General features: G+C 36.2%; 1 protein-coding gene across 17 annotated transcripts in view; it reads left to right on the forward strand.

Annotated features, from left to right (window-relative positions):
- The window catches only part of Ppfibp1 (PPFIA binding protein 1), a 199,756-nt gene that overhangs the window by 132,196 nt on the left and 46,923 nt on the right, over window positions 1-20,637 (forward strand). For 11 of the 17 annotated variants that reach the window (XM_048802467.1, XM_048802468.1, XM_048802466.1 and 8 more), the window contains 6 exons: window positions 4,397-4,483; window positions 6,397-6,510; window positions 7,480-7,611; window positions 16,946-17,038; window positions 17,357-17,449; window positions 19,103-19,217. In XM_048802467.1, coding sequence (XP_048658424.1) covers window positions 4,397-4,483; window positions 6,397-6,510; window positions 7,480-7,611; window positions 16,946-17,038; window positions 17,357-17,449; window positions 19,103-19,217 — 634 coding nt within the window. The remainder of the gene's footprint in view (window positions 1-4,396; window positions 4,484-6,396; window positions 6,511-7,479; window positions 7,612-16,945; window positions 17,039-17,356; window positions 17,450-19,102; window positions 19,218-20,637) is intronic. The other 6 variants (XM_048802473.1, XM_048802475.1, XM_048802474.1 and 3 more) reach the window with 1 other exon arrangement.

Genomic DNA, 20,637 nt, shown 5'->3' on the forward strand with positions numbered 1-20,637 from the left:
ACAACAGACACTAGTGTGGCAATATGTAAATCAATGGATGTGTAACTGATGTGATTCTGCAATCTGTATATGGGGTAAAAATGGGAGTTCATAACCCACTTGAATCAAAGTGTGAAATATGATATATCAGGAACTATGTAATGTTTTTGAACAACCAACAATAAAAAATTAAAAAAAAGGAGACAGTGGATTGAGCCTCATGTTTCCCCCCTCAATGCTGAACTTTTAAAAATAAAATTGTGTGTCAAGACTGTGAAACAGTTTTTAAAACTGCTTTTAACAATAAGGACACTGGATAGGATATGTGTATTTATGTATATGTAGTAATACTAGTCTAACTATTTATTCACATTTAGTGTAATTATAAAAGGACTGGGGTTTTTCCCCCCATTTTCATTTAGATAGCACCCTGATTTGGGTCTATTCTCTTCAAATTATGTTGCTGTTTTCTAAATAACTGCCATTGTGGCAAATCACTGCCTTGTATGTTGATTTTGGATTTAGATAGGAGAATAGAGCCCAGGAAGAAAGAAAAAAGCAAAATGAAGATGGGAAAACAAGGAAGAAAACTGTAGTCTAATGCAAACCAATAGAACCCAGAAAATCAAGGGAAAACAATACTCTAAGTGGAAATAACAGGCAAAGGCTCCCACTTACATGAATGAATAACTATGGAAATTAAGTTGTATGTGCATCGGGTTTTAAGATAGTCTAATTTTACATGTATTTGAAATTTTCTAATAAAGTTTTAAACAAGTACAAAGGGAAAATACTAAAAGTTATTACATTTGATTTTGCATTTTTAATACTTTCTAATTCAAAGAAAATTTATAAGAAAGATTTCACTTAGATGCTGAAGAGTAAGGTAGGTGGTACTCTAATTTTATGTATAGCACTTGCCATGTGTGTTCAGAAAATTCACACTCCCAGGTAAGATTACTGGCTAGTTATCGATTCAATAATTCTATGAAGATTATAGCTTTTTAGATGTTTTTCTTTCCCCCATGCCAGGATAATCTGATGAACACCATACATTTCCTAAAGTCTCACTACTGTTTCAGAGCTGAATTTCCACTTGATCCTCCATATACACCATTATTTGGATGTTGTACTTTGAAGTCCTCATTGATTCCAGTTTGACTTAAACTTTCAAATGGATGTAGGTCAATAGGGGTTGCACAATGCTTAAGTATACAGGATGGTCTAAAGGAAACAGGAAATCAGGGTTCCAAATAGAAGGGGAATGTTGAGCTTTTAGTTATCCGGACACTGGCTGGAAGAAAGGAAAGATGGAGAAGTAAATGTAGTGAATTTTGTTCTAAAAAACTGTATAAGAAAGGTGCCAACTTGTCCATCCAAAAGGCTCCAAGACCACCTCCTAAGCATAGTGGTGAAGGATCACAGGCACAAGGAGAAAGGAGCTCATCCAGAGGCTAGCCATGGAGTAATACATGGTTGGAGGGACACGTGAATAAAAGTCTTACCAAGAAGCAAGAAGGCCAGGTTAAAAATGAACATGCATTCATCTTACATTCAACCAGTGTTTGTCAAACACATATCATTGTTCCTTCATTCAGCAATTATTTAGTTAATACCTATGGTGTAAGGTACAAGATGAATCTACTCATAAAAAATGTAGAATCTGCTGAGAAAGGGACACATCCATAGCCAAGTGTAAACTTAGTCCATTTCATGTGATGCCTGCTGTAATGAAGGTGCATTTGATGCTGTAACTTGCACAGAAGTGAACCATTATTTCAAGGAAGACCTCACCTACCACCTCCCAGTGGAAATGGACCCTAAAGCCTCAGAAAAAAATAGGAAAAGAAAAGAAAGACATTTCATGTAGAAGGAATTAGTATGTGAAAAAGCATGCCATGTTTGGGAAGGTTTTGAGTGATCTGATAGTGGAGCACAGGAGTTGAAGGAAGAATGGAGGTGACAAGGTATTAACCTAACAGATATACCTCCAACACAGTCTTATGGCAGAGGTATTAGTAGGTAGAACAGATCTTTTCCTACATGAATAAGTTAACACAAGTATGTAACTATTCCAATAGTGACTCTTAAATTTTGCTTTAAAAAATGTGTTAAAAATTTTAAACTAATCTTGAGTACAGCAAGTGTTTATAAGTGTGAGTATATTGAGAAACATAATTTTGCTCATTTTGAATCAGTTTCCATCATTTGTTTTATTTTGATGAACTGATTTTGGAACATCCATTTCTCTGTCATACTTAATAGTTTGAAAGGAAACTCTGCTAATCTGGCTACATTTCTTTCAATCAGAAAAAAAGGAGTTAGGGGGATAGCTCACTGGTAGAGTGTATGCATACATGCATGAGGCCCTCAGTTCAACCCCCAGCACACTAAAGAATAAGAATATACTTTGGTGGAGTGCCCTGGTATGTACTACCCAGCTACTTGGCCTTAGCTATTTGGGATACTGACACAGGAGGGTCACTTGAACCCAGTATTCAGCCTGGGCAACATGGCAAAATCTCATCACTTAAAAAAAGGAAAAAGAAAAGTTTTAGTTTGTGTCTTCAATGAACAGAAAGCATTTTTTTCTTCCTGATGAGAAGTATGTTTATAAAAAGTTGCTTGTGTGGCATTTTAAAATCAGATGCCTGTTAGTATTCGTAATCAAAATGAGGCATTTAAAGTTATACTGGGCCTGTCTCAGCACTTTTTCAATTGAGAACATGCAATATGCCTCCTGGCTGTTTTCCAAAAAACTGTCCTTAAGAAGTTATGTGAATTTCATTTGCAGCAGTCCACAGGGATGGAAGTCATTCAGACCACTCCTTCAGACTCTTGTAATTTAATTCTGGGCACTTGAGTTAACAACATGAACAGAGTTATGTAGTGGTAATTGTATAGGCATGTGGTCAAATAGCTGATCTTAATTTTTTTTATCTACCCTAAATGTACATTGCACATTTACTAAATTAGCTTCTGATTTTTCTTTGGCCTCTTGGGAAATATGATCCAGCATGCCTAAGTTTGTAGAAAAAACATTCTGAAATTTGGGGTTTTTGTTGTTGTTGAAGCCTCATTTTTGTCTGATTTTTCCTTCCCAACAAATGACTTTTGTTATTCCCAGAAATAATACTGGAAACTGCATTAATTGGAAAGGTAGAACAATGGCACCAGTTAATTGGAAAAATAATTGACATCATATCAGATGTAACATCTGATATACAGTTTGTATTTTTCCTATGGTTCTAAAGGTGTTACTTGCTTTTTCAGTTGAACTCTGGATGTCCCCATCTATCCATTCTGGACTCCAGCTAGCTTTTATTTCTGTTGTATTTGAATAAAGAATCTAGAAATTCTGTGAGGATTGCGTATTAGATGATTGTGAACTAGTTAAATGAGATTACAAGACACAAATCACATATTATATGTTCAAGTGGTATTTTTACACTTCTGCTCTTTGTGAGCTTTTTCAAGTCACTTGCCAGTGAGATAGCTGAGAAAAGGAATCTATACTTCCTTCTTAATCTATACCTCTTTTGGCATTTGTACCATGCATGTGGTATAAATATACCCAAATCTGACTTAAAAAAAAAAAAAAAAAGGAGGCAGGAGAGAAAAGAAAGATTTGAGTGTCAGTATGTGCAGAGCACTAAGCCAGATGCTATGGAAGTTATAAGAGGATACCAGTTTAGGGGCTTTTCCCAGGAGCTGAACATGACATTACATGAACAAACAAACTCACAAGAAGTTAACGAGGTGAAGAGAGAAAGTGGTAAGACACTGATAAGCAGAGTCAGTGCTATGAGTGTTCACTGAATGGTTAAGATTTTGGGAGAAGAAGGAAAGGCTTCCAGGACTCAAGGCTTCAAAGAAGTAGGGAACGTTTGTTCTGAGATTAGAAGACCTGAGGGAACAGGAAGAAGCCCATGGTTTAAGTTGCCCCTGTTCTCTCCTACTTAAAGGCAGGCATCTGCTGTCCTGGATGTGGAGCCTGGGGATGGATATAGTGGGAATAGAAGAGTGTCAAAGATCTGAACCTCTCTCTACACCCAGAATTAGTGATACTGAGGGTTCAGGGAAAACAGTGATATCAGACCCCACCATATACTCTCAAGACCTTGTATGATTCTGAGAGTGTGTCAGTTGTCACTGAAGAGTATAAGTAATGCTGTTCCTGAGAGTCATTATTTTCTGATTGTTAAGAAGTTTTTTAGGTTGATAAAGTCATATCCAAATGTCCAATGTGCCTTTCTTATGTATATAAGTAAATGAATTCTCATATATTCTATTAATGGCAGTGACAGCTGTGCTGAATGTAATTCCACTTCCTTGGACTAAAATATACAATTTTTGTTTACTCACAACATCAATCTAAAAAGAGAGTCAGTCTTAACATTATTATTTCCTTTTTCAGACAAACGGACACTTACCTGGGAATGGAGATGTATATCAAGAAAGGCTAGCTCGCTTAGAAAATGATAAAGAATCCCTTGTTCTTCAGGCAAGTAATTTTAAATGTCACTTTTCTCATGATGTACAGTTGGCCCTCCAAACTTTGGACCAAAAATATTTGGAAAAATTGAAGCTGTTCCAAACATGTACAGACTTTTTTTTTTCTTGTCATTATTTCCTAAACAATATATATGACAACTGTTTACATAGCATTTACATTGTGTTAGGTAATTAGAGGTGATTTAAAGCATATGGGAGGATGTTCATAGACCATATTTAATACCATGCTGTTCTATATAAGGATTTGAGCTTCTACAGATTTGGTATTTGCAGGGATGCTGGAACAAATCCCACACAGATACCAAGGGAAGCCTGTACTTACAAGATGATTTTAAATTGAGATGGTTAGTTCAGATACTTACAAAAACAAGGTTGCTAAATAAAAGTGCAGTAGACCATCTGTACACACTAGGAAGTAGTGAGGATGGTGGTGGAGTGTGTATCCAGCCTAGAGGGAGCAGTTCTTAGCCTCAGCCCTTCAGGGCCAGTCTGAATACAAGCTCACTATCATCTGATCTGACTTTCTAATATCATCCATCATTTGATCTGATGTTTTAATATGTAACAGAAATTCAAATATATAACTGTAGTATAAAAATATCAATGTTATAATTTCTGAATATGAATATATGTATAATTTTTCTATTTATAAAATGATACCATGGGTCAAACAGAACAGAACACAACAGTGAGTGGAATCCTGCTTGTAGACTAAATTTACTTACTTCCTCATAGTGTTTGGACAAGTAATTTTTACTTTGGTATTTTGACTAAATGAATATTTATTATATTATTATATTTATTAGGCTGATGATCAGTGAGGAAAAACATGTAGATCTCAATAAGTACTAAGGATGAAGGAGTAAGCCTACAGTTTCTTGTGGATCTTTGAATATGTTTCATTGTACCCTGGGTGTTTTTTTTTTGTTGTTGTTTGTTTGTTTTTTAATACTTGGACTTGAACCAGGGCTTTATGCATGCTAAGCACATACTCTAGCATTGAGCTACACCCCTAGCCCTGCATCTTGGCTTTGAATACATTTGCAGTCAGTGTGATCTTGAAAGATATTGTGGAATTTAAATTCCCTGGATTCTTTTCCTTATTCTTCAAGCATCATATTTGAATACTCATTGACAATATCTGCTTCAAATATTAACTTAATTTCCTCTCTTCCATTCTAATACTATCTCCTACATCCCCCCAAACAGAAATTGTGTTCATAAATTTTTTCATCAATGATTGAAATCGATAAAGCATTGCATATCCCCAGTCAGCACTAATTTTCTCATAAACTGAACAGGAATTCTTAGATCCAGAAGCAACATGTAAATAGTACTGTAAAAGACCTCTGTAGTCTTCTCAGATTGTTTTGCTTTTCTTTTTCTTTTTTTTAATATTTATTTTTTAGTTGTAATTGGACACAATACCTTTATTTATTTATTTTTATATAGTGCTGAGGATCAAACCCAGGACATCTCATAAGCTAGGCAAGTGCTCTACCGCTGAGCCACAACCCCAGCCCCTCAGATTGTTTTTCTTTACCACCATGAGTAGTGAGATTATTCTAGTTTGTGTTCACTTAGAGAAATAAACTATGCCAATAGAATCCAAATTCTGTTTTTCTTTTTTCTTTCCTTCCTTTTTTGGGGGGGCAGGGGTGTGGTCCTAGGAACAAACCTAGGGCCTCAAACATACTAAGCAAGCATTCTACCATTGAGCTACATCCCATACCATTTTTTTTTTTTAATTTTAAGACAGGATCTGGCTAGGTTTTCCAGGCTGACCTTCAACTTGTACTCCTCCTGCCTTAGCCTCCTAAGTTGCTGGGATTGTGTGTACCGTCACACCTAGTGGAACCTAAATTCTCTCTCACTCATTGCAGTATTTTACTCTAAATATAGGTCAGTGTGTTAACAGACCAGGTGGAGGCTCAGGGAGAGAAGATTCGAGATTTGGAGTTTTGTCTTGAAGAGCACAGAGAGAAACTGAATGCCACAGAAGAAATGCTGCAGCAGGTATGTGTAAAAGCTGATGAGGGTAGAGGTGGTGGTGAGATGTGTCTGTCTTTACTCTGATGGAGCAGCAAATTTCCAGACTCACTCTGACTGGCACATCTTAAGCTAAAAACTAGAGTAAGAGGGTCCCAAACTACACAGACAAAAAGTGTTTAATTAGAATCAAAATATTAATGGAATTGTAGGTTATTTTCTTCTTTTTGCATTCACACAATTCCCTAACTCAATCATGGACATATTTTATGCTTAAGGAAAAGATAATCACTATACATGGCCTATGTTATTGGGAAAACACTTGTACACACAGTGCTCATATATGAGAGGCCCTATAGGTTGTGGACAAAATAAAATCGCTATTGCAAAACAGCTTAGTTTGAATTCCTGCTCTGTCATTTCCTTGCCATGGAACTTTGACAAGTTCTTAACCTCTCTGTTCTTCAGTTTCCTCTTCTGATGAATGAGGATAAGAGTTTCTACCTCACAAGACTTTTGAGGCGATGGAATCACTTAATATATGTCACATCAGTACCTGGTACATAGCAGACGTGTTGTCGTCGTCGTCATCATCATCATCATCAGGCTTAGGAATATGTAAAGGATCTGGGGGTGTAACCCAGTAGTAGAGTACAGGCTTAGCATGGGTTCAATCCCTTGTACCAAGGAAAAAAAAGAATAGACAACAACTGAGTGCAGGGGTGCACTCCTGTAATCTCAGGTACTGCAGAGGCTGAGTTCTGTAGGCCAGCCTGGGTGTGTGTGTGCGTGTGTGTGTGTATCTGCTTTAATAAACTGATATGTGTTCTCTTCAGAGAATAGTAAATAATCTAAAAGTACGTATGTCTAGTAATTATTCTTCAAGGCACCCTCTTACTTCAGATCTTTGCTGCTTTGCAATCAGAAATGTCCCAAATTTACATGTGGACATTTATAATAAAATAACTTCTGAATGTGTTTCTTATATTCTAATAGGAGCTTCTGAGTAGGACATCCTTAGAAACTCAGAAGTTGGATCTAATCGCTGAAATATCCAACTTGAAGTTAAAACTGTCAGCTGTAGAGAAGGACAGACTGGATTATGAAGACAGGTTTCAAGACACAGAGGTAAGTGACCCCTTCTCTTTGTCTGTGTGTCTATGTCTGTCTGTCTCTCTTTCTCTCTCTGTCTCTGTCTCTCTGTCTCTGTCTCTCTGTCTCTCTCTTTCTCTGTCTCTCTCTCTCTCTCTCACACACACACACACACACTCTCTCCTAGGGCAAAGTTGAAATTCCCTGAAGGTGTGAAGGAGAAGTAGCTCATTACCATGTACTTTCATCCTACTTCTTTTTAATAATAAACTTTTGGGGGTTTAGCTCAGTAGTAGAGCACATGCTTAGTATGCGCAAGACCCTGGGTTCTATCCCCAGCACCAAAATATAAGCAAGTCAACTTTATTATAATGAATTTTATTGCTAAATGCTAATGGTAATTTTTATTTGGGGACTTTGATTTGAAATATTAATCCTTTCTTTTATTTATTTTTAAAATTTTTAATTTGTTACATATGACAGCAGAATGCATTACAATTCATATTACATGTATAGAGCACAATTTTCATGTCTCTTATTATACACAAAGTAGAGTCACGTCCTTCGTGTCTTCATACATGTACTTAAGGTACATTCCACCTTCTTTCCTACCTCCGTGCCCCTTCCCTTCCTCTCCCTCCCCTTTTCTCCTTTGCCCTATCTAGAGTTTATTTAATCCTTCTATTCCCCCACCCCCACCCCACCACATTATGAATCAGCATCCTTAAATCAGAGAAATCATTTGGCATTTGTTTTTTGGGGAATTGGCTAATTTCACTTAGCATTATATTCTCCAGTTCCATCCATTTACCTGCAAATGCTGTGATTTTATTCTCTTTTATTGATGAATAATATTCCCTTGCGTATATATGCCACATTTTTTTTATCCATTCATCTATTGAAGGGCATCTGGATTGACTCCAGAGTTTAGCTGTTATGAATTGTGCTGCTATAAATGTTGATGTGGCTGTGTCCCTATAGTATGCTGTTTTTAAGTCCTTTGGGTATAGACCAAGGAGAGGGATAGCTGGGTCAAATGGTGGTTCCATTCCCAGTGTTCCAAGGATTCTCCATACTGTTTTCTAGATAGGCTGCACCAATTTGCAGTCCCACCAGCAGTGTGCTTTTTTCCCCACATCCTCGCCAATACTTATTGTTGTTTGGATTCTTAAGAGCTGCCATTCTGACTGGAGTGAGGTAAAATCTTAGAGTAGTTTTGATTTTCATTTCTCTAATTGCTAGAGATGTTGAACATTTTTTCATATATTTGTTGGCTGATTGTATATCTTCTGAGAAATGTCTGTTCAGTTCCTTGGCCCATTTATTAATTGGGTTATTTGTTTTTTGGTGCTAAGATTTTTTAGTTCTTTATATATTGTAGAGATTAGTGCTCTATCTGACGTGCGCGTGGTAAGAATTTGTTCCCAATTAGTAGGCTCTCTATTCACCTCACAGATTGTTTCTTTTGCTGAGAAGAAGCATTTTAGTTTGAATCCATCCCATTTATTTATTCTTGATATTAATTCTTGGGCTATAGAAGTCTTATTAAGGAAATTGAGGCCTAATCTGACATGATGGAGATTTGGGCCTACTTTTTCTTCCAATAGATGAAGTGTCTCTGGTTTAATTCCTAGGTCCTTGATCCATTTTGCATTGAGTTTTGTGCATGTTGAGAGATAGGGGTTTACTTTTCATTTTGTTGCATATGGAAAGAAAGAGAGCGTCCCTGGCTTGTTCAGTTTTTAGAGAGAATGCTTTCAATTTTTCTCCATTTAAAATGACGTTGGCCTGGGGCTCAGCATAGATAGCTTTTACAATGTTGAGATATGGTCCTGTTATCCCTAGTTTTTCTAGTGTTTTGAACATGAAGTGGTGCTATATTTTGTTGAATGTTTTTTCTCCATCTATTGAGATGATCATATGGTTCTTATCTTTGGGGGATATATATTTATAATTCTTATGTCTTGTTGGTGTATGCTTCCCTTGAGCAGTACATAGTGTCATTCTTTACCCCTTTTGATTAGCTTGAAGTCTACTTTATTTGATATGAGGATGGAAACCCCTGCTTGCTTCCGCAGTTCATGTGAGTGGTATGATTTTTCCCAACCCTTCACCTTCAGTCTGTGAATGTCTTTTTCTATGTGATGAGTCTCTTGGAGGCAGCACATTGTTGGGTCTTGTTTTTTTGATCCAACCTGCTAGTCTATGTCTTTTGATTGGTGAGTTTAGGCCATTAACATTCAGGACCATTATTGAGACATGATTTGTATTCACAGCCATTTTTGTTTATTTTTGGTATTTAACTTGACTTGGTTTCTCCTCTGATTAGTTTTTCCTTTAGTGTAATACCTCCCTCTGCTGATTTTCATCATTGTTTTTCATTTCCTCTTTGTGGAATATTTTGCTGAGGATGTACTGTAGGGCAGGCTTTCTAGTTGTAAATTCTTTTAATTTTTGTTTATCATGGAAAGTTTTTATTTCATCACCAAGTTTAAAGCTTAATTTTGCTGGATATAAGATTCTTGGATGGCATCCATTTTCTTTCAGAGCTTGGTATATGTTGTTCCTTGATCTCCTGGCTTTGAGGGTCTGGGTTGAAAAATATGCTGAGATATGAATTGGTGTCCCCTTATATGTGATCTGATTCCTCTCTCTTGCAGCTTTTAGATTCTATCCTTATTCTGTATGCTAGGCATTTTCACTATAATGTGCCTTGGTGCAGATCTGTTGTAATTTTGTACATTTGGTGTCCTGAAAGTCTCTTATATTTGGTTTTCTGATTCATTCTTCATGCTTGGGAAATTTTCTGATATTATTTTATTGAAGAGATCGTGCATTCCTTTGGTTTGAAACTCTGTGCCTTCCTCTAGTCCTCTTAGCTTTGGTCTTTGATGCTGTCCCATAATTCTTGGATGTTCTGTTTATGGTTTCTTACTATCTTCACTGTGTGATCAATTTTATTTTCCAGATTGTAAACTTTGTCTTCATTATCTGACGTTCTTTCTTCCAAGTGATCTAGTCTGTTGGTTATGCTTTCTAATGAGTTTTTATTTGATTTATTGTATCCTTCATTTCAAGGATTTCTGTTATTTTTTTTTCAGAGTCTCTATCTCTTTCTTGAAGTAATCTTTTGCCACCTGTATTTGCTCTTTTATCTGTTGGAGTGATCAATTTTTTGCTTATATTTGCTCATTTAGGTCATTCTTTAATTCACAGCTCATTTTAATTATGAGCCTTCTGAACTCCTTATCTGACATTCATCAATTTCACTGTCCATGGGTTCTATTATTATAGTATCCTGGTTTGTTTGGGGGTACTTTCCTCCCTTGTTTTTTCATGTTGTCTATATGTCTTACTTTCTTGCAGTGTGAATCTGAGATACTACAGTTTCTACCCTATATTCTTGTAAAACCCGTGCAGATTGTCTGTACCTCACCTTGATGTTGGGCTTCCAGACCCTGCTGGTGTCCCTCAATGTATGCTACTGCAACTAGACGTGGTGGTGGCAATATTGAGATAATAGTGGAGGTGCCCCAATATGGATGCAATGTCTTACAGAGATGGGGCTCAAAGGGTAGGCTTCATGCTGTCTTTGTGATGTCTGCTCTGAGATGCAGCTGCTTCTAGGCCCTGTCTATTGTCAAAAATGTAGGGGCTACTGCGTGCGGAAGACTATGGTGATGTTTGCAGTGTCCCAAGATGCAAGTGGGTTAGGCTTCGGGTCCCAGGTGCGGGGGAGGTGGCGAACTTGGACGTACCCTGTCCGTGTGGGCGAATCTGGGCTGGGTATAAGCTCCTGCAGTGGTCTGCTGGCTGGAAGAGGCGTTCCTGTGCTGGAACCTGAGCTCCAGTGGTTGTCTGCCTGTGGCAGGATGGACCCAGACTGTGGGCCTGGGTCCCGCACAGGTCCCTTAAGTTTTAAAATAAATGTATTTATATGCATGATTTTATTAGTAGCCCTTATTGAGGCACACTGATTATTTACTTACATAATAAGAGGATTTAAAAAAATATTTTATTTTTTAGTTGTATTTGGATACAGTACTTGTATTTAATTATTTTTATGTGGTGCTGAGGATCGACCCCAGGGCTTTGTGCATGCTAGTCAAGCACTCTACCATTGAGCCACAACCCCCACCCAAGAGGATGTTTTTATATATAGAGAGAATATGTCCACATCATGCAATCATAAAATCACAAAGCTTTGTGGAGGTCATTTAATTTGGCCTTCTATTTTTGGTCTGCTCCACACATAAATCAATTAAATGAAATTCATTGTACCTTTTTGAAACTCAGGGTAGATTCTATAACCTGAAATACCTGTGGCTGGCTAAGCAAACTTGTCTGTTCTCCCCATTTTATTGTTAACCCAGGTGTTCCAGTTTGTAGTTTTGTTCTTTAAAATGAAATGTAGGGCCCAGGATGTAGCTCAGTGTTACAGTGTTTGCCTAGCATGTGAAGGGATCTAGGTCCAGTCCCCAAACTAAAATAAGTAAATAAATAGATAAAGAAATAAAATTAGTTAAATGTAAAGAGCTGTAGAAATTCTCCAAATTCTCTCCTCCTTTTCTTCTATTTCGTTTTCTTCCTTAAGAGGATGGGGAGGTACCATATTAAATCATAAAATGGGAAATAAGAAAGAGGGGAAGGCAATCATTTCCTTATGTTTCCCTTCTCTGCATATCAAATATTAATTTTATATCAACTATGTACTACCATGATCCCAGATTAATCATGTATATTATCTATTGTCCACAGTTTGAAAGTCTAATTTGAGGTAATGCGATTTACCTCATTATTATTTGCAAAATTAAATTTCCTGTCAAAGATTTAGCTTTAATGAAAAGTCTTGTTTTTATTTCTTGCTTCCTCCATAGGAAAAGGAATTCCCTAACTCATTTGTGTTTCAATCTTGAAGCTGTGTCACCTATGTGAGCAATGTTTTTCCTTTGATTGAGACTGGAGCGCTTAAAAAGGACTTAGAAAGTTACCCAATGTCTTTAAAATTCTTGGTTTTGTGCTTTCTTTAAAAATCCATTTGGATATTTTTCTTTCTTTTCTTCTGTCATTTCCTGACTTCATAGTCACTGCCTAACATAATAATAGAACTCGGTCAACAGGTAGACAACATGGCAGGGAAGCTAGTTCTACTACAGGGGAAAAAAAAAGGAAAAGGGATCAAGATGTGGCCTTCTTCATAACATCTACAAAGATATGCAAAGTTTAAAAGAAGTCTTAACCTGTTCAACTGTTAGTTTAATTTGGGTAAGAGATCCCAACTTTGGGACTAAATTGCAGATGTTTTGGGATTTCTTGGTATGATCCCAGAACAATGTTTACATTTCTGAAGTTTGTCTGTGTTAGGTGCAGAACAGGCTGAACTATGTTATCTGCAGGGCAGGCTGATCAAATGTTAGCTGCAGGATGGCCCACGCACTCAAACCTCCTTCTGTCTGGTCCTTTATCACCTGTTTGTGTCAAAGCTGAACATTCAACCCCCACTCAAGGCTGAACACTCAACCCCCCTTTGTGCCAACAAGGCAGCTTGCAGACCAGAGGCCCTGTTAGATTTGGGCTATAAAAACTCCCTCCTGCTGGGCCCCTCTCTCTCTTGTTCTCTTGCTCTCTTGCTCTCTCTGTCTCTCTTGCTCTTGCTTTTGCTCTCTCTTTCTTTCTCTCTCTCTCTCTCTTTCTTCTCTTTCTCTTTTTTTCTCCTCTGTTGCACTTCTGCAAAAAGAACTCTTGGTCCCTCCAAGTGTTGTGGTCACTTCCCTTTCAGTCTGCATTTTCTTTCACATTCCCCCACTGCTTTCTTACTTTACTCTTGAATTCTCTTCCGTAGGCAAGGTGATCTTGTCATCACACTTCCCATAGAACTCAGTTTCTGATGATTTTCTAATAAATATTGAATACTATTGGTAAAATGTAGTATGCACATACCTACAAATTATAGACTATTTTATATTTGTGATGTTATATAAGAAAATAATTAAAAGTCTTCAGAATTAAAGCTGAATTCGATGTGCATATGTTCCTGTTATTATTGTTCAATAGAAACAAAATGTTTTCCTAGCTGTATCATGAATCCCAAATCCTTTAACTTTGTCTTAGAATTTAAAAATATATGAATAGTAATTTCTAATAAAACATTGAATTGAGAAAGAAATATAGGCAGTTTCCAAAAGATTATGAGTTAATATTGAAACCTTGAAAGATTCCAGGCTTGATTGTCCCAGGAATTGCTGATGAGAGATGGTTAATATTGTTCAACAGTGCCCTCTTCTGGTAAGAACTCAGATGTCAGAAACTGAATTGCTGTGGGAGCCCTAACTTGAGTTCTTTATAAGGACAAAGGGGAAGATAACACGTTTTCTTTAGGACTGAAATTCTGATAAGTTAATTGAAATAATCAATATTCCCCTGTTAAGATTTTCATACTAAGGATCAATTTCCATGTTTTCCAACTTGAGTTAATAGGGAAAGATTTATTTCTTCTAAGTTGGAAATGTAGATTCATGTTCAAAGTATTGCCATGAAAGATAATTGAGTAGTTTGTTTGTTTGTTTGTTTGTTTTTCTTTTTGGTACTAGGGATTGAACCCAAGGGTACTTAACCATTGAGCCACATCCCCAGCCTTTTTTTATATTTAATTTTGAGACATGGTCTCCCTAAGTTGCTTAGGGCCTTGCTAAGTTGCTAAGACTGACTGAATTTATGATCCTCCTGCCTCAGCTTCCTGAGCCACTGGGATTTCAGACCATGTACTACCATGCTTGGCAAGTAATTTTGTTTGTTTAGAAGTATACACTATGCTTCTTCTCTTTTGGAAATTGGCACTAAAGGAAGTGGTAAAATATGCAACAGTGCCAGATAGGAACTCAAAGCTGTTCTTTAACAGTGAGAAAGTAGAAAAATATTTTGTTTTAGTCAGCCTTTCCACTTCTGTGACCAAAAAACCTGACAAGAACAATTTTAGAGAAGGAAGAGTTTATTTACAGTTTGTTCACCGTTTCAGAGGTCTCAGTCCATAGATGGCTGGCTCCATTGCTCTGGGCCTGAAGTGAAGCATAACATCAAGGAAGAAGGGCATGACAATCAGGAAGCAAAGAGAGCACTGTTCATCACAGACAAAATACAAACCCTAAGGCACGCCCCCAGTGACCCACCTCTTCCAGCCACATGTAGTCAGCACCCTGTTAATCCTTATCAGTGGATTGGTGCACTGACTAGAGTAGGGCTCTCATAACCCAATCTTTTCACCTCTAAACTTTCTTGTAGTCTCACATATGAGCTTTTGGGGGAATATCTCTTATCTAAACCATAACATATATTTTAAAGACTGGATGAAGGAAGATCACTAATGACTTGTATTATGCAAGGATGATTACTAAGTGGGAGAAACTGACTTTCTTTGAACTTCAGTTCTGAACTTAAAATAAGGGATCATAACTAAACTTTTTTTTTTTTAGTAGTCACATATTCTTGACCTCATAAAAGGAAAAAAGTCTATTTTCTCTTACTGAACACATTATATAATTATCATTAAGCAATTTTATAAAGGTAGGGAATAGTTTTACCCTTTTTACAAGAACCCTTTTTATAGTTTTACTGGGAAGTATATTCCTATGTAGCATCCCTTTCCCCAGCGTTTATGACTTGGAATCATTACACTTATAATTTTAGAATAATCTGTTAATAAAGTTGTTAAAGCATTATTCTACTTTTTTGACATGTTTGTATACTTCTGCTCTACAATCAATGAACTCGTTGTCCAGAAATAAATGTCATATAAGATGAAAGAGATATTAAGATATTAACCATGGAGGAATCTTTGTGATGTATAGCTGAAAAGAAAAGGGGGAAACAAAAAGTCTCCTTTGCAATGTATCTGAGCTTCTTATTTGGAGGAGTTATTATTGTTTAACATTCTAAATTCCTTTTCTTCCTCTCTGGGCTCTAGACAATAAATATACTCAATATTTAGGCAAAATTTACAGGCAAATTAGTTTTTTTTTTTTAAAGTGGCAGTAGAAAGGTGCCAAGTTTTTTTATATTCTATTATGAAAACATTAAGATTGTTTTCTTTCTCATTTTCCCAATATAAAATTGTATTATGTAAAATATATGTGTAAACTACAGTACCTTCATCTTCAAATTGAGAATCTTTTTGTTTAAAGTATTTAAAGGTAATCTGTATTTTTGTAGACTAAGGAAGAAATTATTTAAAAAAAATTTTTTTATAAATACTTATGTATCAATGAGAAGGCCTTCAAGGTAAATGGCTTTACAAGAAAATTTCTTTGGTTTATTTTTAAAGACAGAGTTCATAGTTTTAGTCTAGAAACATCCAAGAAATGGTTGTGAGTCAGATATGAAACTACTTTTCTGTATTACTTAGCTTTCCATCACTATGTCAAATACCTTAGATAATGTATAAAGAGAAAAATGTTTATTTTGGCCCAGTCTTGGAGGTTCCAGTTCATGATCAATTGTCCTTGTTCCTTTTGCAAGTAGGAGAGCATCAGGAGAACATGTTGAAGAACAGAATTGCTCACTCCATGGCCAGGAAACAAAAAATAGAGAAAGGGGTTAGGGTCTTACAGGCCCTTTAAAGGACAAAGACCTCAGAACCTCCCAGTAGATCCCACCCCTTAAAGGTTCTACCACTTCCCAGCAGCTCCATACTGGGGATCACAGCTTGTGCCCTTGGGGACACTCAAGATATAAACAGTAGAACTTTGTTAATCTTTTATTTTTGTAAGCCCACCACTTTAGGGCAGAAGCATTGGGAATTTAAAGCAGTGTTTAAATAAGAAAATGGTTTGATTTGGGGCTGTAGCTATAGCTCAGTGGCACAGCATTTGCCTAGCATGTGTGGGGCACTAGGTTTGATCTTTAGCACCACATTTAAAAAAAAAGAAAGAAAGAAAGAAAATAAATACGCTGTCCATCAACAACTACAAAAATTTTTTTTCTAAACAGTTTGGTCTTAAGGAAATACATTTACTGGTTTTCCATTTGTCAGACCTGATTCACACAACTTAAACCCTAGGAGCTGTTTACCTCTTAAGATTTCTACCTTCTTAAGATCAGATATTCGGTGGCACAGGTAGTGCATACCCATAATTCCAGTGACTCTGGAGTCTGACACAGGAAAATTGCAAGCTCAAGGTCAGCCTGGGAAATGTAGCAAGACCTGTCTCAAAATAAAAAATTAGAAGAACTTGGAGATGTGGCTCAGTGCTCAGTGGTAGAGCACTTCCCCAGTACTTAAAAAAAGAAAAACTAAGCTGCTACTTTGGTACAGCAGGTAACTGAGGTAACTGCTACCACTTTCCTAATGTGTTTCTTGTTTTTTCTTTTTGGACAGGGACTAATTCAGGAGATCAATGATTTAAGGTTAAAAGTCAGTGAAATGGATAGTGAAAGACTTCAATATGAAAAAAAGCTTAAGTCAACCAAAGTAAGTTTCTTACCTATAAAAACAAATTTGAATAGCTCCACTACTCATCTGTCACCAGTAATATAAATGAAAATGTTTTCTACTTAGTATATGATAATAAGGTATTTTATAAGTAAATGATATTTTTCTACAAGCTGGAAACTTTGAAAATAAACACTACTGTTCTGAATAATAAACAAGGCTTAACTAATCTCCCAGAATGTAACCTGCCATTTCTCTGAGTTATCTAACCTCCTTTATAAACTGATACTGTTTTCTTGGTTATTTAGTATGTCTGTTTCTCTCTAGTTTTCTTTCACTCCTCTGTCTCTCTACCAGTCTTTAATGGCCAAACTTTCTAGCATGAAAATCAAGGTGGGTCAGATGCAGTATGAAAAGCAGCGGATGGAACAAAAATGGGAGTCACTGAAGGTGTAGTAGACTTTGGGTGATGGGCTCCATGGCCTGTCATTTTCTGGCTTGTGTTGTTTTGCTGTGATAGTGTTTTTAGTGGCATGTGCATTTATTTTGTATATGTGTGTATGTCAGCTGTTTATTAAAAATACATACAACACTGATGAAAGAGACAATGAGATCCCTAATGCTATTTTCAGAAATATCCAACATAATAAATGAAAAATAATAAACAAATAAAATAAAAGTATTAGCTAGGTGTGGTGGCATGTACCTGTAATCCCAGTGATTCGGGAGGTTGAAACAGAAAGACACAAGTTTGAGACCAGCCTTAGCATCTTAACGAGATTCCCCAAGCAACTTAGCAAGACCCTGTCTCAAAACAAAAACTTTAAAAGGACTGGGGATGTAACTCAGTGGTAAAGCACTCTTGAGTTCAAGCCCCTAAATAAATAAATAAATAAACAAGCAACCTTATAAATTAAATCTAACCCTCAGGTTCTTTGATCCCCCGAACATCATAAAATAATTGTAAAAGTTCATCTGTGAAAGAATTTTTATTTCATATCAGTAGTAGATACTGCTTTTCTCCTTCAGGGCTTTCTTAAAGATATATAATGTTATGTTATCATGGCCTTGAACAGAAATTACTGCTAAAAAGCAGCACAATGAGAAAAGCACAGCAAATCTTAATAGTGCTACTGAAAATGTCTTGGACTTGGTTTTCATTCTTACCATAAGTCAGAACTGTCGGGCAAACCTTCTACCTTCATTGGTGTACTACATCTTCTCATAATACTAAGTGTAATAAATATCTGTAGACTCTGAAAATGAAATGTGATATTGAATATAAAGTTATGCATATTAGCATTGCACAGCTCTAATTTTTTGCATTAAAAATAGACAGTAGAACTTAGATTTGCTAAAACTAGTTCTTTACTAAAATGAAACAGAAATCTAAAATATTAGCAAAAGGGATGGGGATATAGCTCAGTCAGTGATAGAGCATTGTCTAGTATGCACAAGACTCTGGGTTTCATCCCCAGAATTGCAAATTGAATAAGTAAATAAACAAATGACATTGAAGCCTTTATAGTTGACTAGTTTGATATTTAAGTCCTTTTTTGAAATTTTTCTTTTCCCATTGCCATAAAAGGTTCTGTTCTTTTGCTTAATTATAAGAATGAATAATTATGTCCTATAATTTAGCTAAGGTGGTTCATGACTTCTACCTTGCCCACTGGTTAAAGCTCAGTGCTTGTCTAGGAAGCATTAATGTGCCATGTTGAAATGCTGAGTGAATGTCAGGAAGTCTTTTCCATTTGCCTTTTATTTTGCCTTTTATGACATTAAGAATGTAATTTTGATTATCTTAATCATGTTTTGTAATTTAATATAATATACTAGCCAGCCTTAATTATACTTTAAAAGATTTCTTTTTAATTTACTCACAAAGAAACCTGTCATGATTATTATAAATTATACTTTTTTTAATAGTCTTGCCTCCTGCTTTTCATCGCTACTGTGTAATTTCTGATGTTTGTGTCTAAATTCTTGTAGATTTTTGTTTCATTTGTCCAATCAGATTACTGATCTAAAGAGTTAATGTGCTCTTTAAATATTCCCTTTCAGTCATAATATACAATTTTAAAATAAATTTACAATTTGTAGGATGAACTGGCATCTTTAAAAGAACAACTGGAAGAGAAGGAATCTGAAGTAAAAAGGCTGCAAGAAAAGTTGGTTTGCAAGATGAAAGGAGAAGGGGTTGAGATTCTTGATAGAGGTAGGAATATTTGTTTAACTATTGTTATCTTACTTTGTTAAAATCCTCAAAAATCTAGGAAAGAATCTAAAGTTAGTCAACATATAATTTCAGTATGAAAGAAATGGGGAAAGTAATAGACCAAGTATGCCAACAGCCACAGGGAGTTCTCTGGGACTCTACTGTGGCAAGAGAAGTCCTGACCTTTCTCTGAAGCAGCAGGGGTAGGGCAGTTTTGTACTTCATTGGGTGTTCACTTTAATTGACTAAATTGTACATTTTCATCACAAGAGCATACTTTTTCAAATTGCAATACAAGGGAATGTTGGAAGAAGCAAAAGGAACAATTACTGTGTCCCAAGATTGTTTTCCTCTGAACTGAACTTGAGAAAAGATGAAATAAGGGATCTAGAAACCTCCCCTACTCTTTTAAGAGAAAAAAAGGAATAGCTCTCTATCTTTGGAATATTGGTGAAAATTTCCTACTGTGGGCCAAGCTCTCAATCTTTTAGAGAGCAAAGATAGTCTTATTCTGTTTTGGAAAAATGTATGAATTTATCCAAAGATTTTTTTTTTTCATAACTAAGGAGGATTTTTTTGAATACTGTATTGTTTGTAATCCTGATAATATAGGTTATACATGATAAAAAATAACTTGATGAAACATGTTTTTGTTTTAATGATAATTTGTAAATATAATGTATAACATCTGACAATACTAGGTCAAATTTAGCCTTTCTTTGTGATTATAAAGGAAGGAAGACTGCAACACTAAAATACCAAAGCAACTTCTGAGTCATTTGCAACAGAACAGATTTCAGTTAGTATAGCATTGGCATATTTTTATCTGTTATGTGAAAATGAATAACATTATTTTCTGACTCGAATTAGATTGCCTCTAAAGTCCTTCTTGGCTCTAGAATACTGTGGTTTTATATACCTGTAGGTATCATAATTCCCTGTTCATCAGTTCCTCAAACCTGAAGGGAATGGAATCCCCTCCTCTCATCTCCCATATTTTGGAATATGTAAGATATTGTCAAAGAGCATTCAGGAATAGGCTTGCTTCCCCACACACACACGCTGAGGATTAATCTAGGCACAAGGCCTACTACTGAGCTACAGCCTCAGCCCCACTTTAGTGCTTTGAAAAGAAAATGGAATCACAGGACTTGAGGATGTATTAGAGTAGTGTTGCCCACAGTCTGAACTGAGGACTGGACCCAGTGTATGAACTTCTTGTTACCAGTGTACAAACAGATAACGGCAGATACAGAGAAAAGTCTTGGAAATTTCGTGGCAGTCTGCTACTGGCATATATAACTGGCTCAACCATGACTCATCTCATTGAATGGCTGATAGACCATTTCAGTGTTGCAGAACTTGAGTGTTGAATTCAGTGTGGCATAGCATTGTACTGGCCACTTTCCAGAGGACCATG

Source organism: Marmota marmota, unplaced genomic scaffold (assembly GCF_001458135.2).
Source record: "Marmota marmota marmota unplaced genomic scaffold, marMar, whole genome shotgun sequence".
Taxonomy (NCBI): domain Eukaryota; kingdom Metazoa; phylum Chordata; class Mammalia; order Rodentia; family Sciuridae; genus Marmota; species Marmota marmota.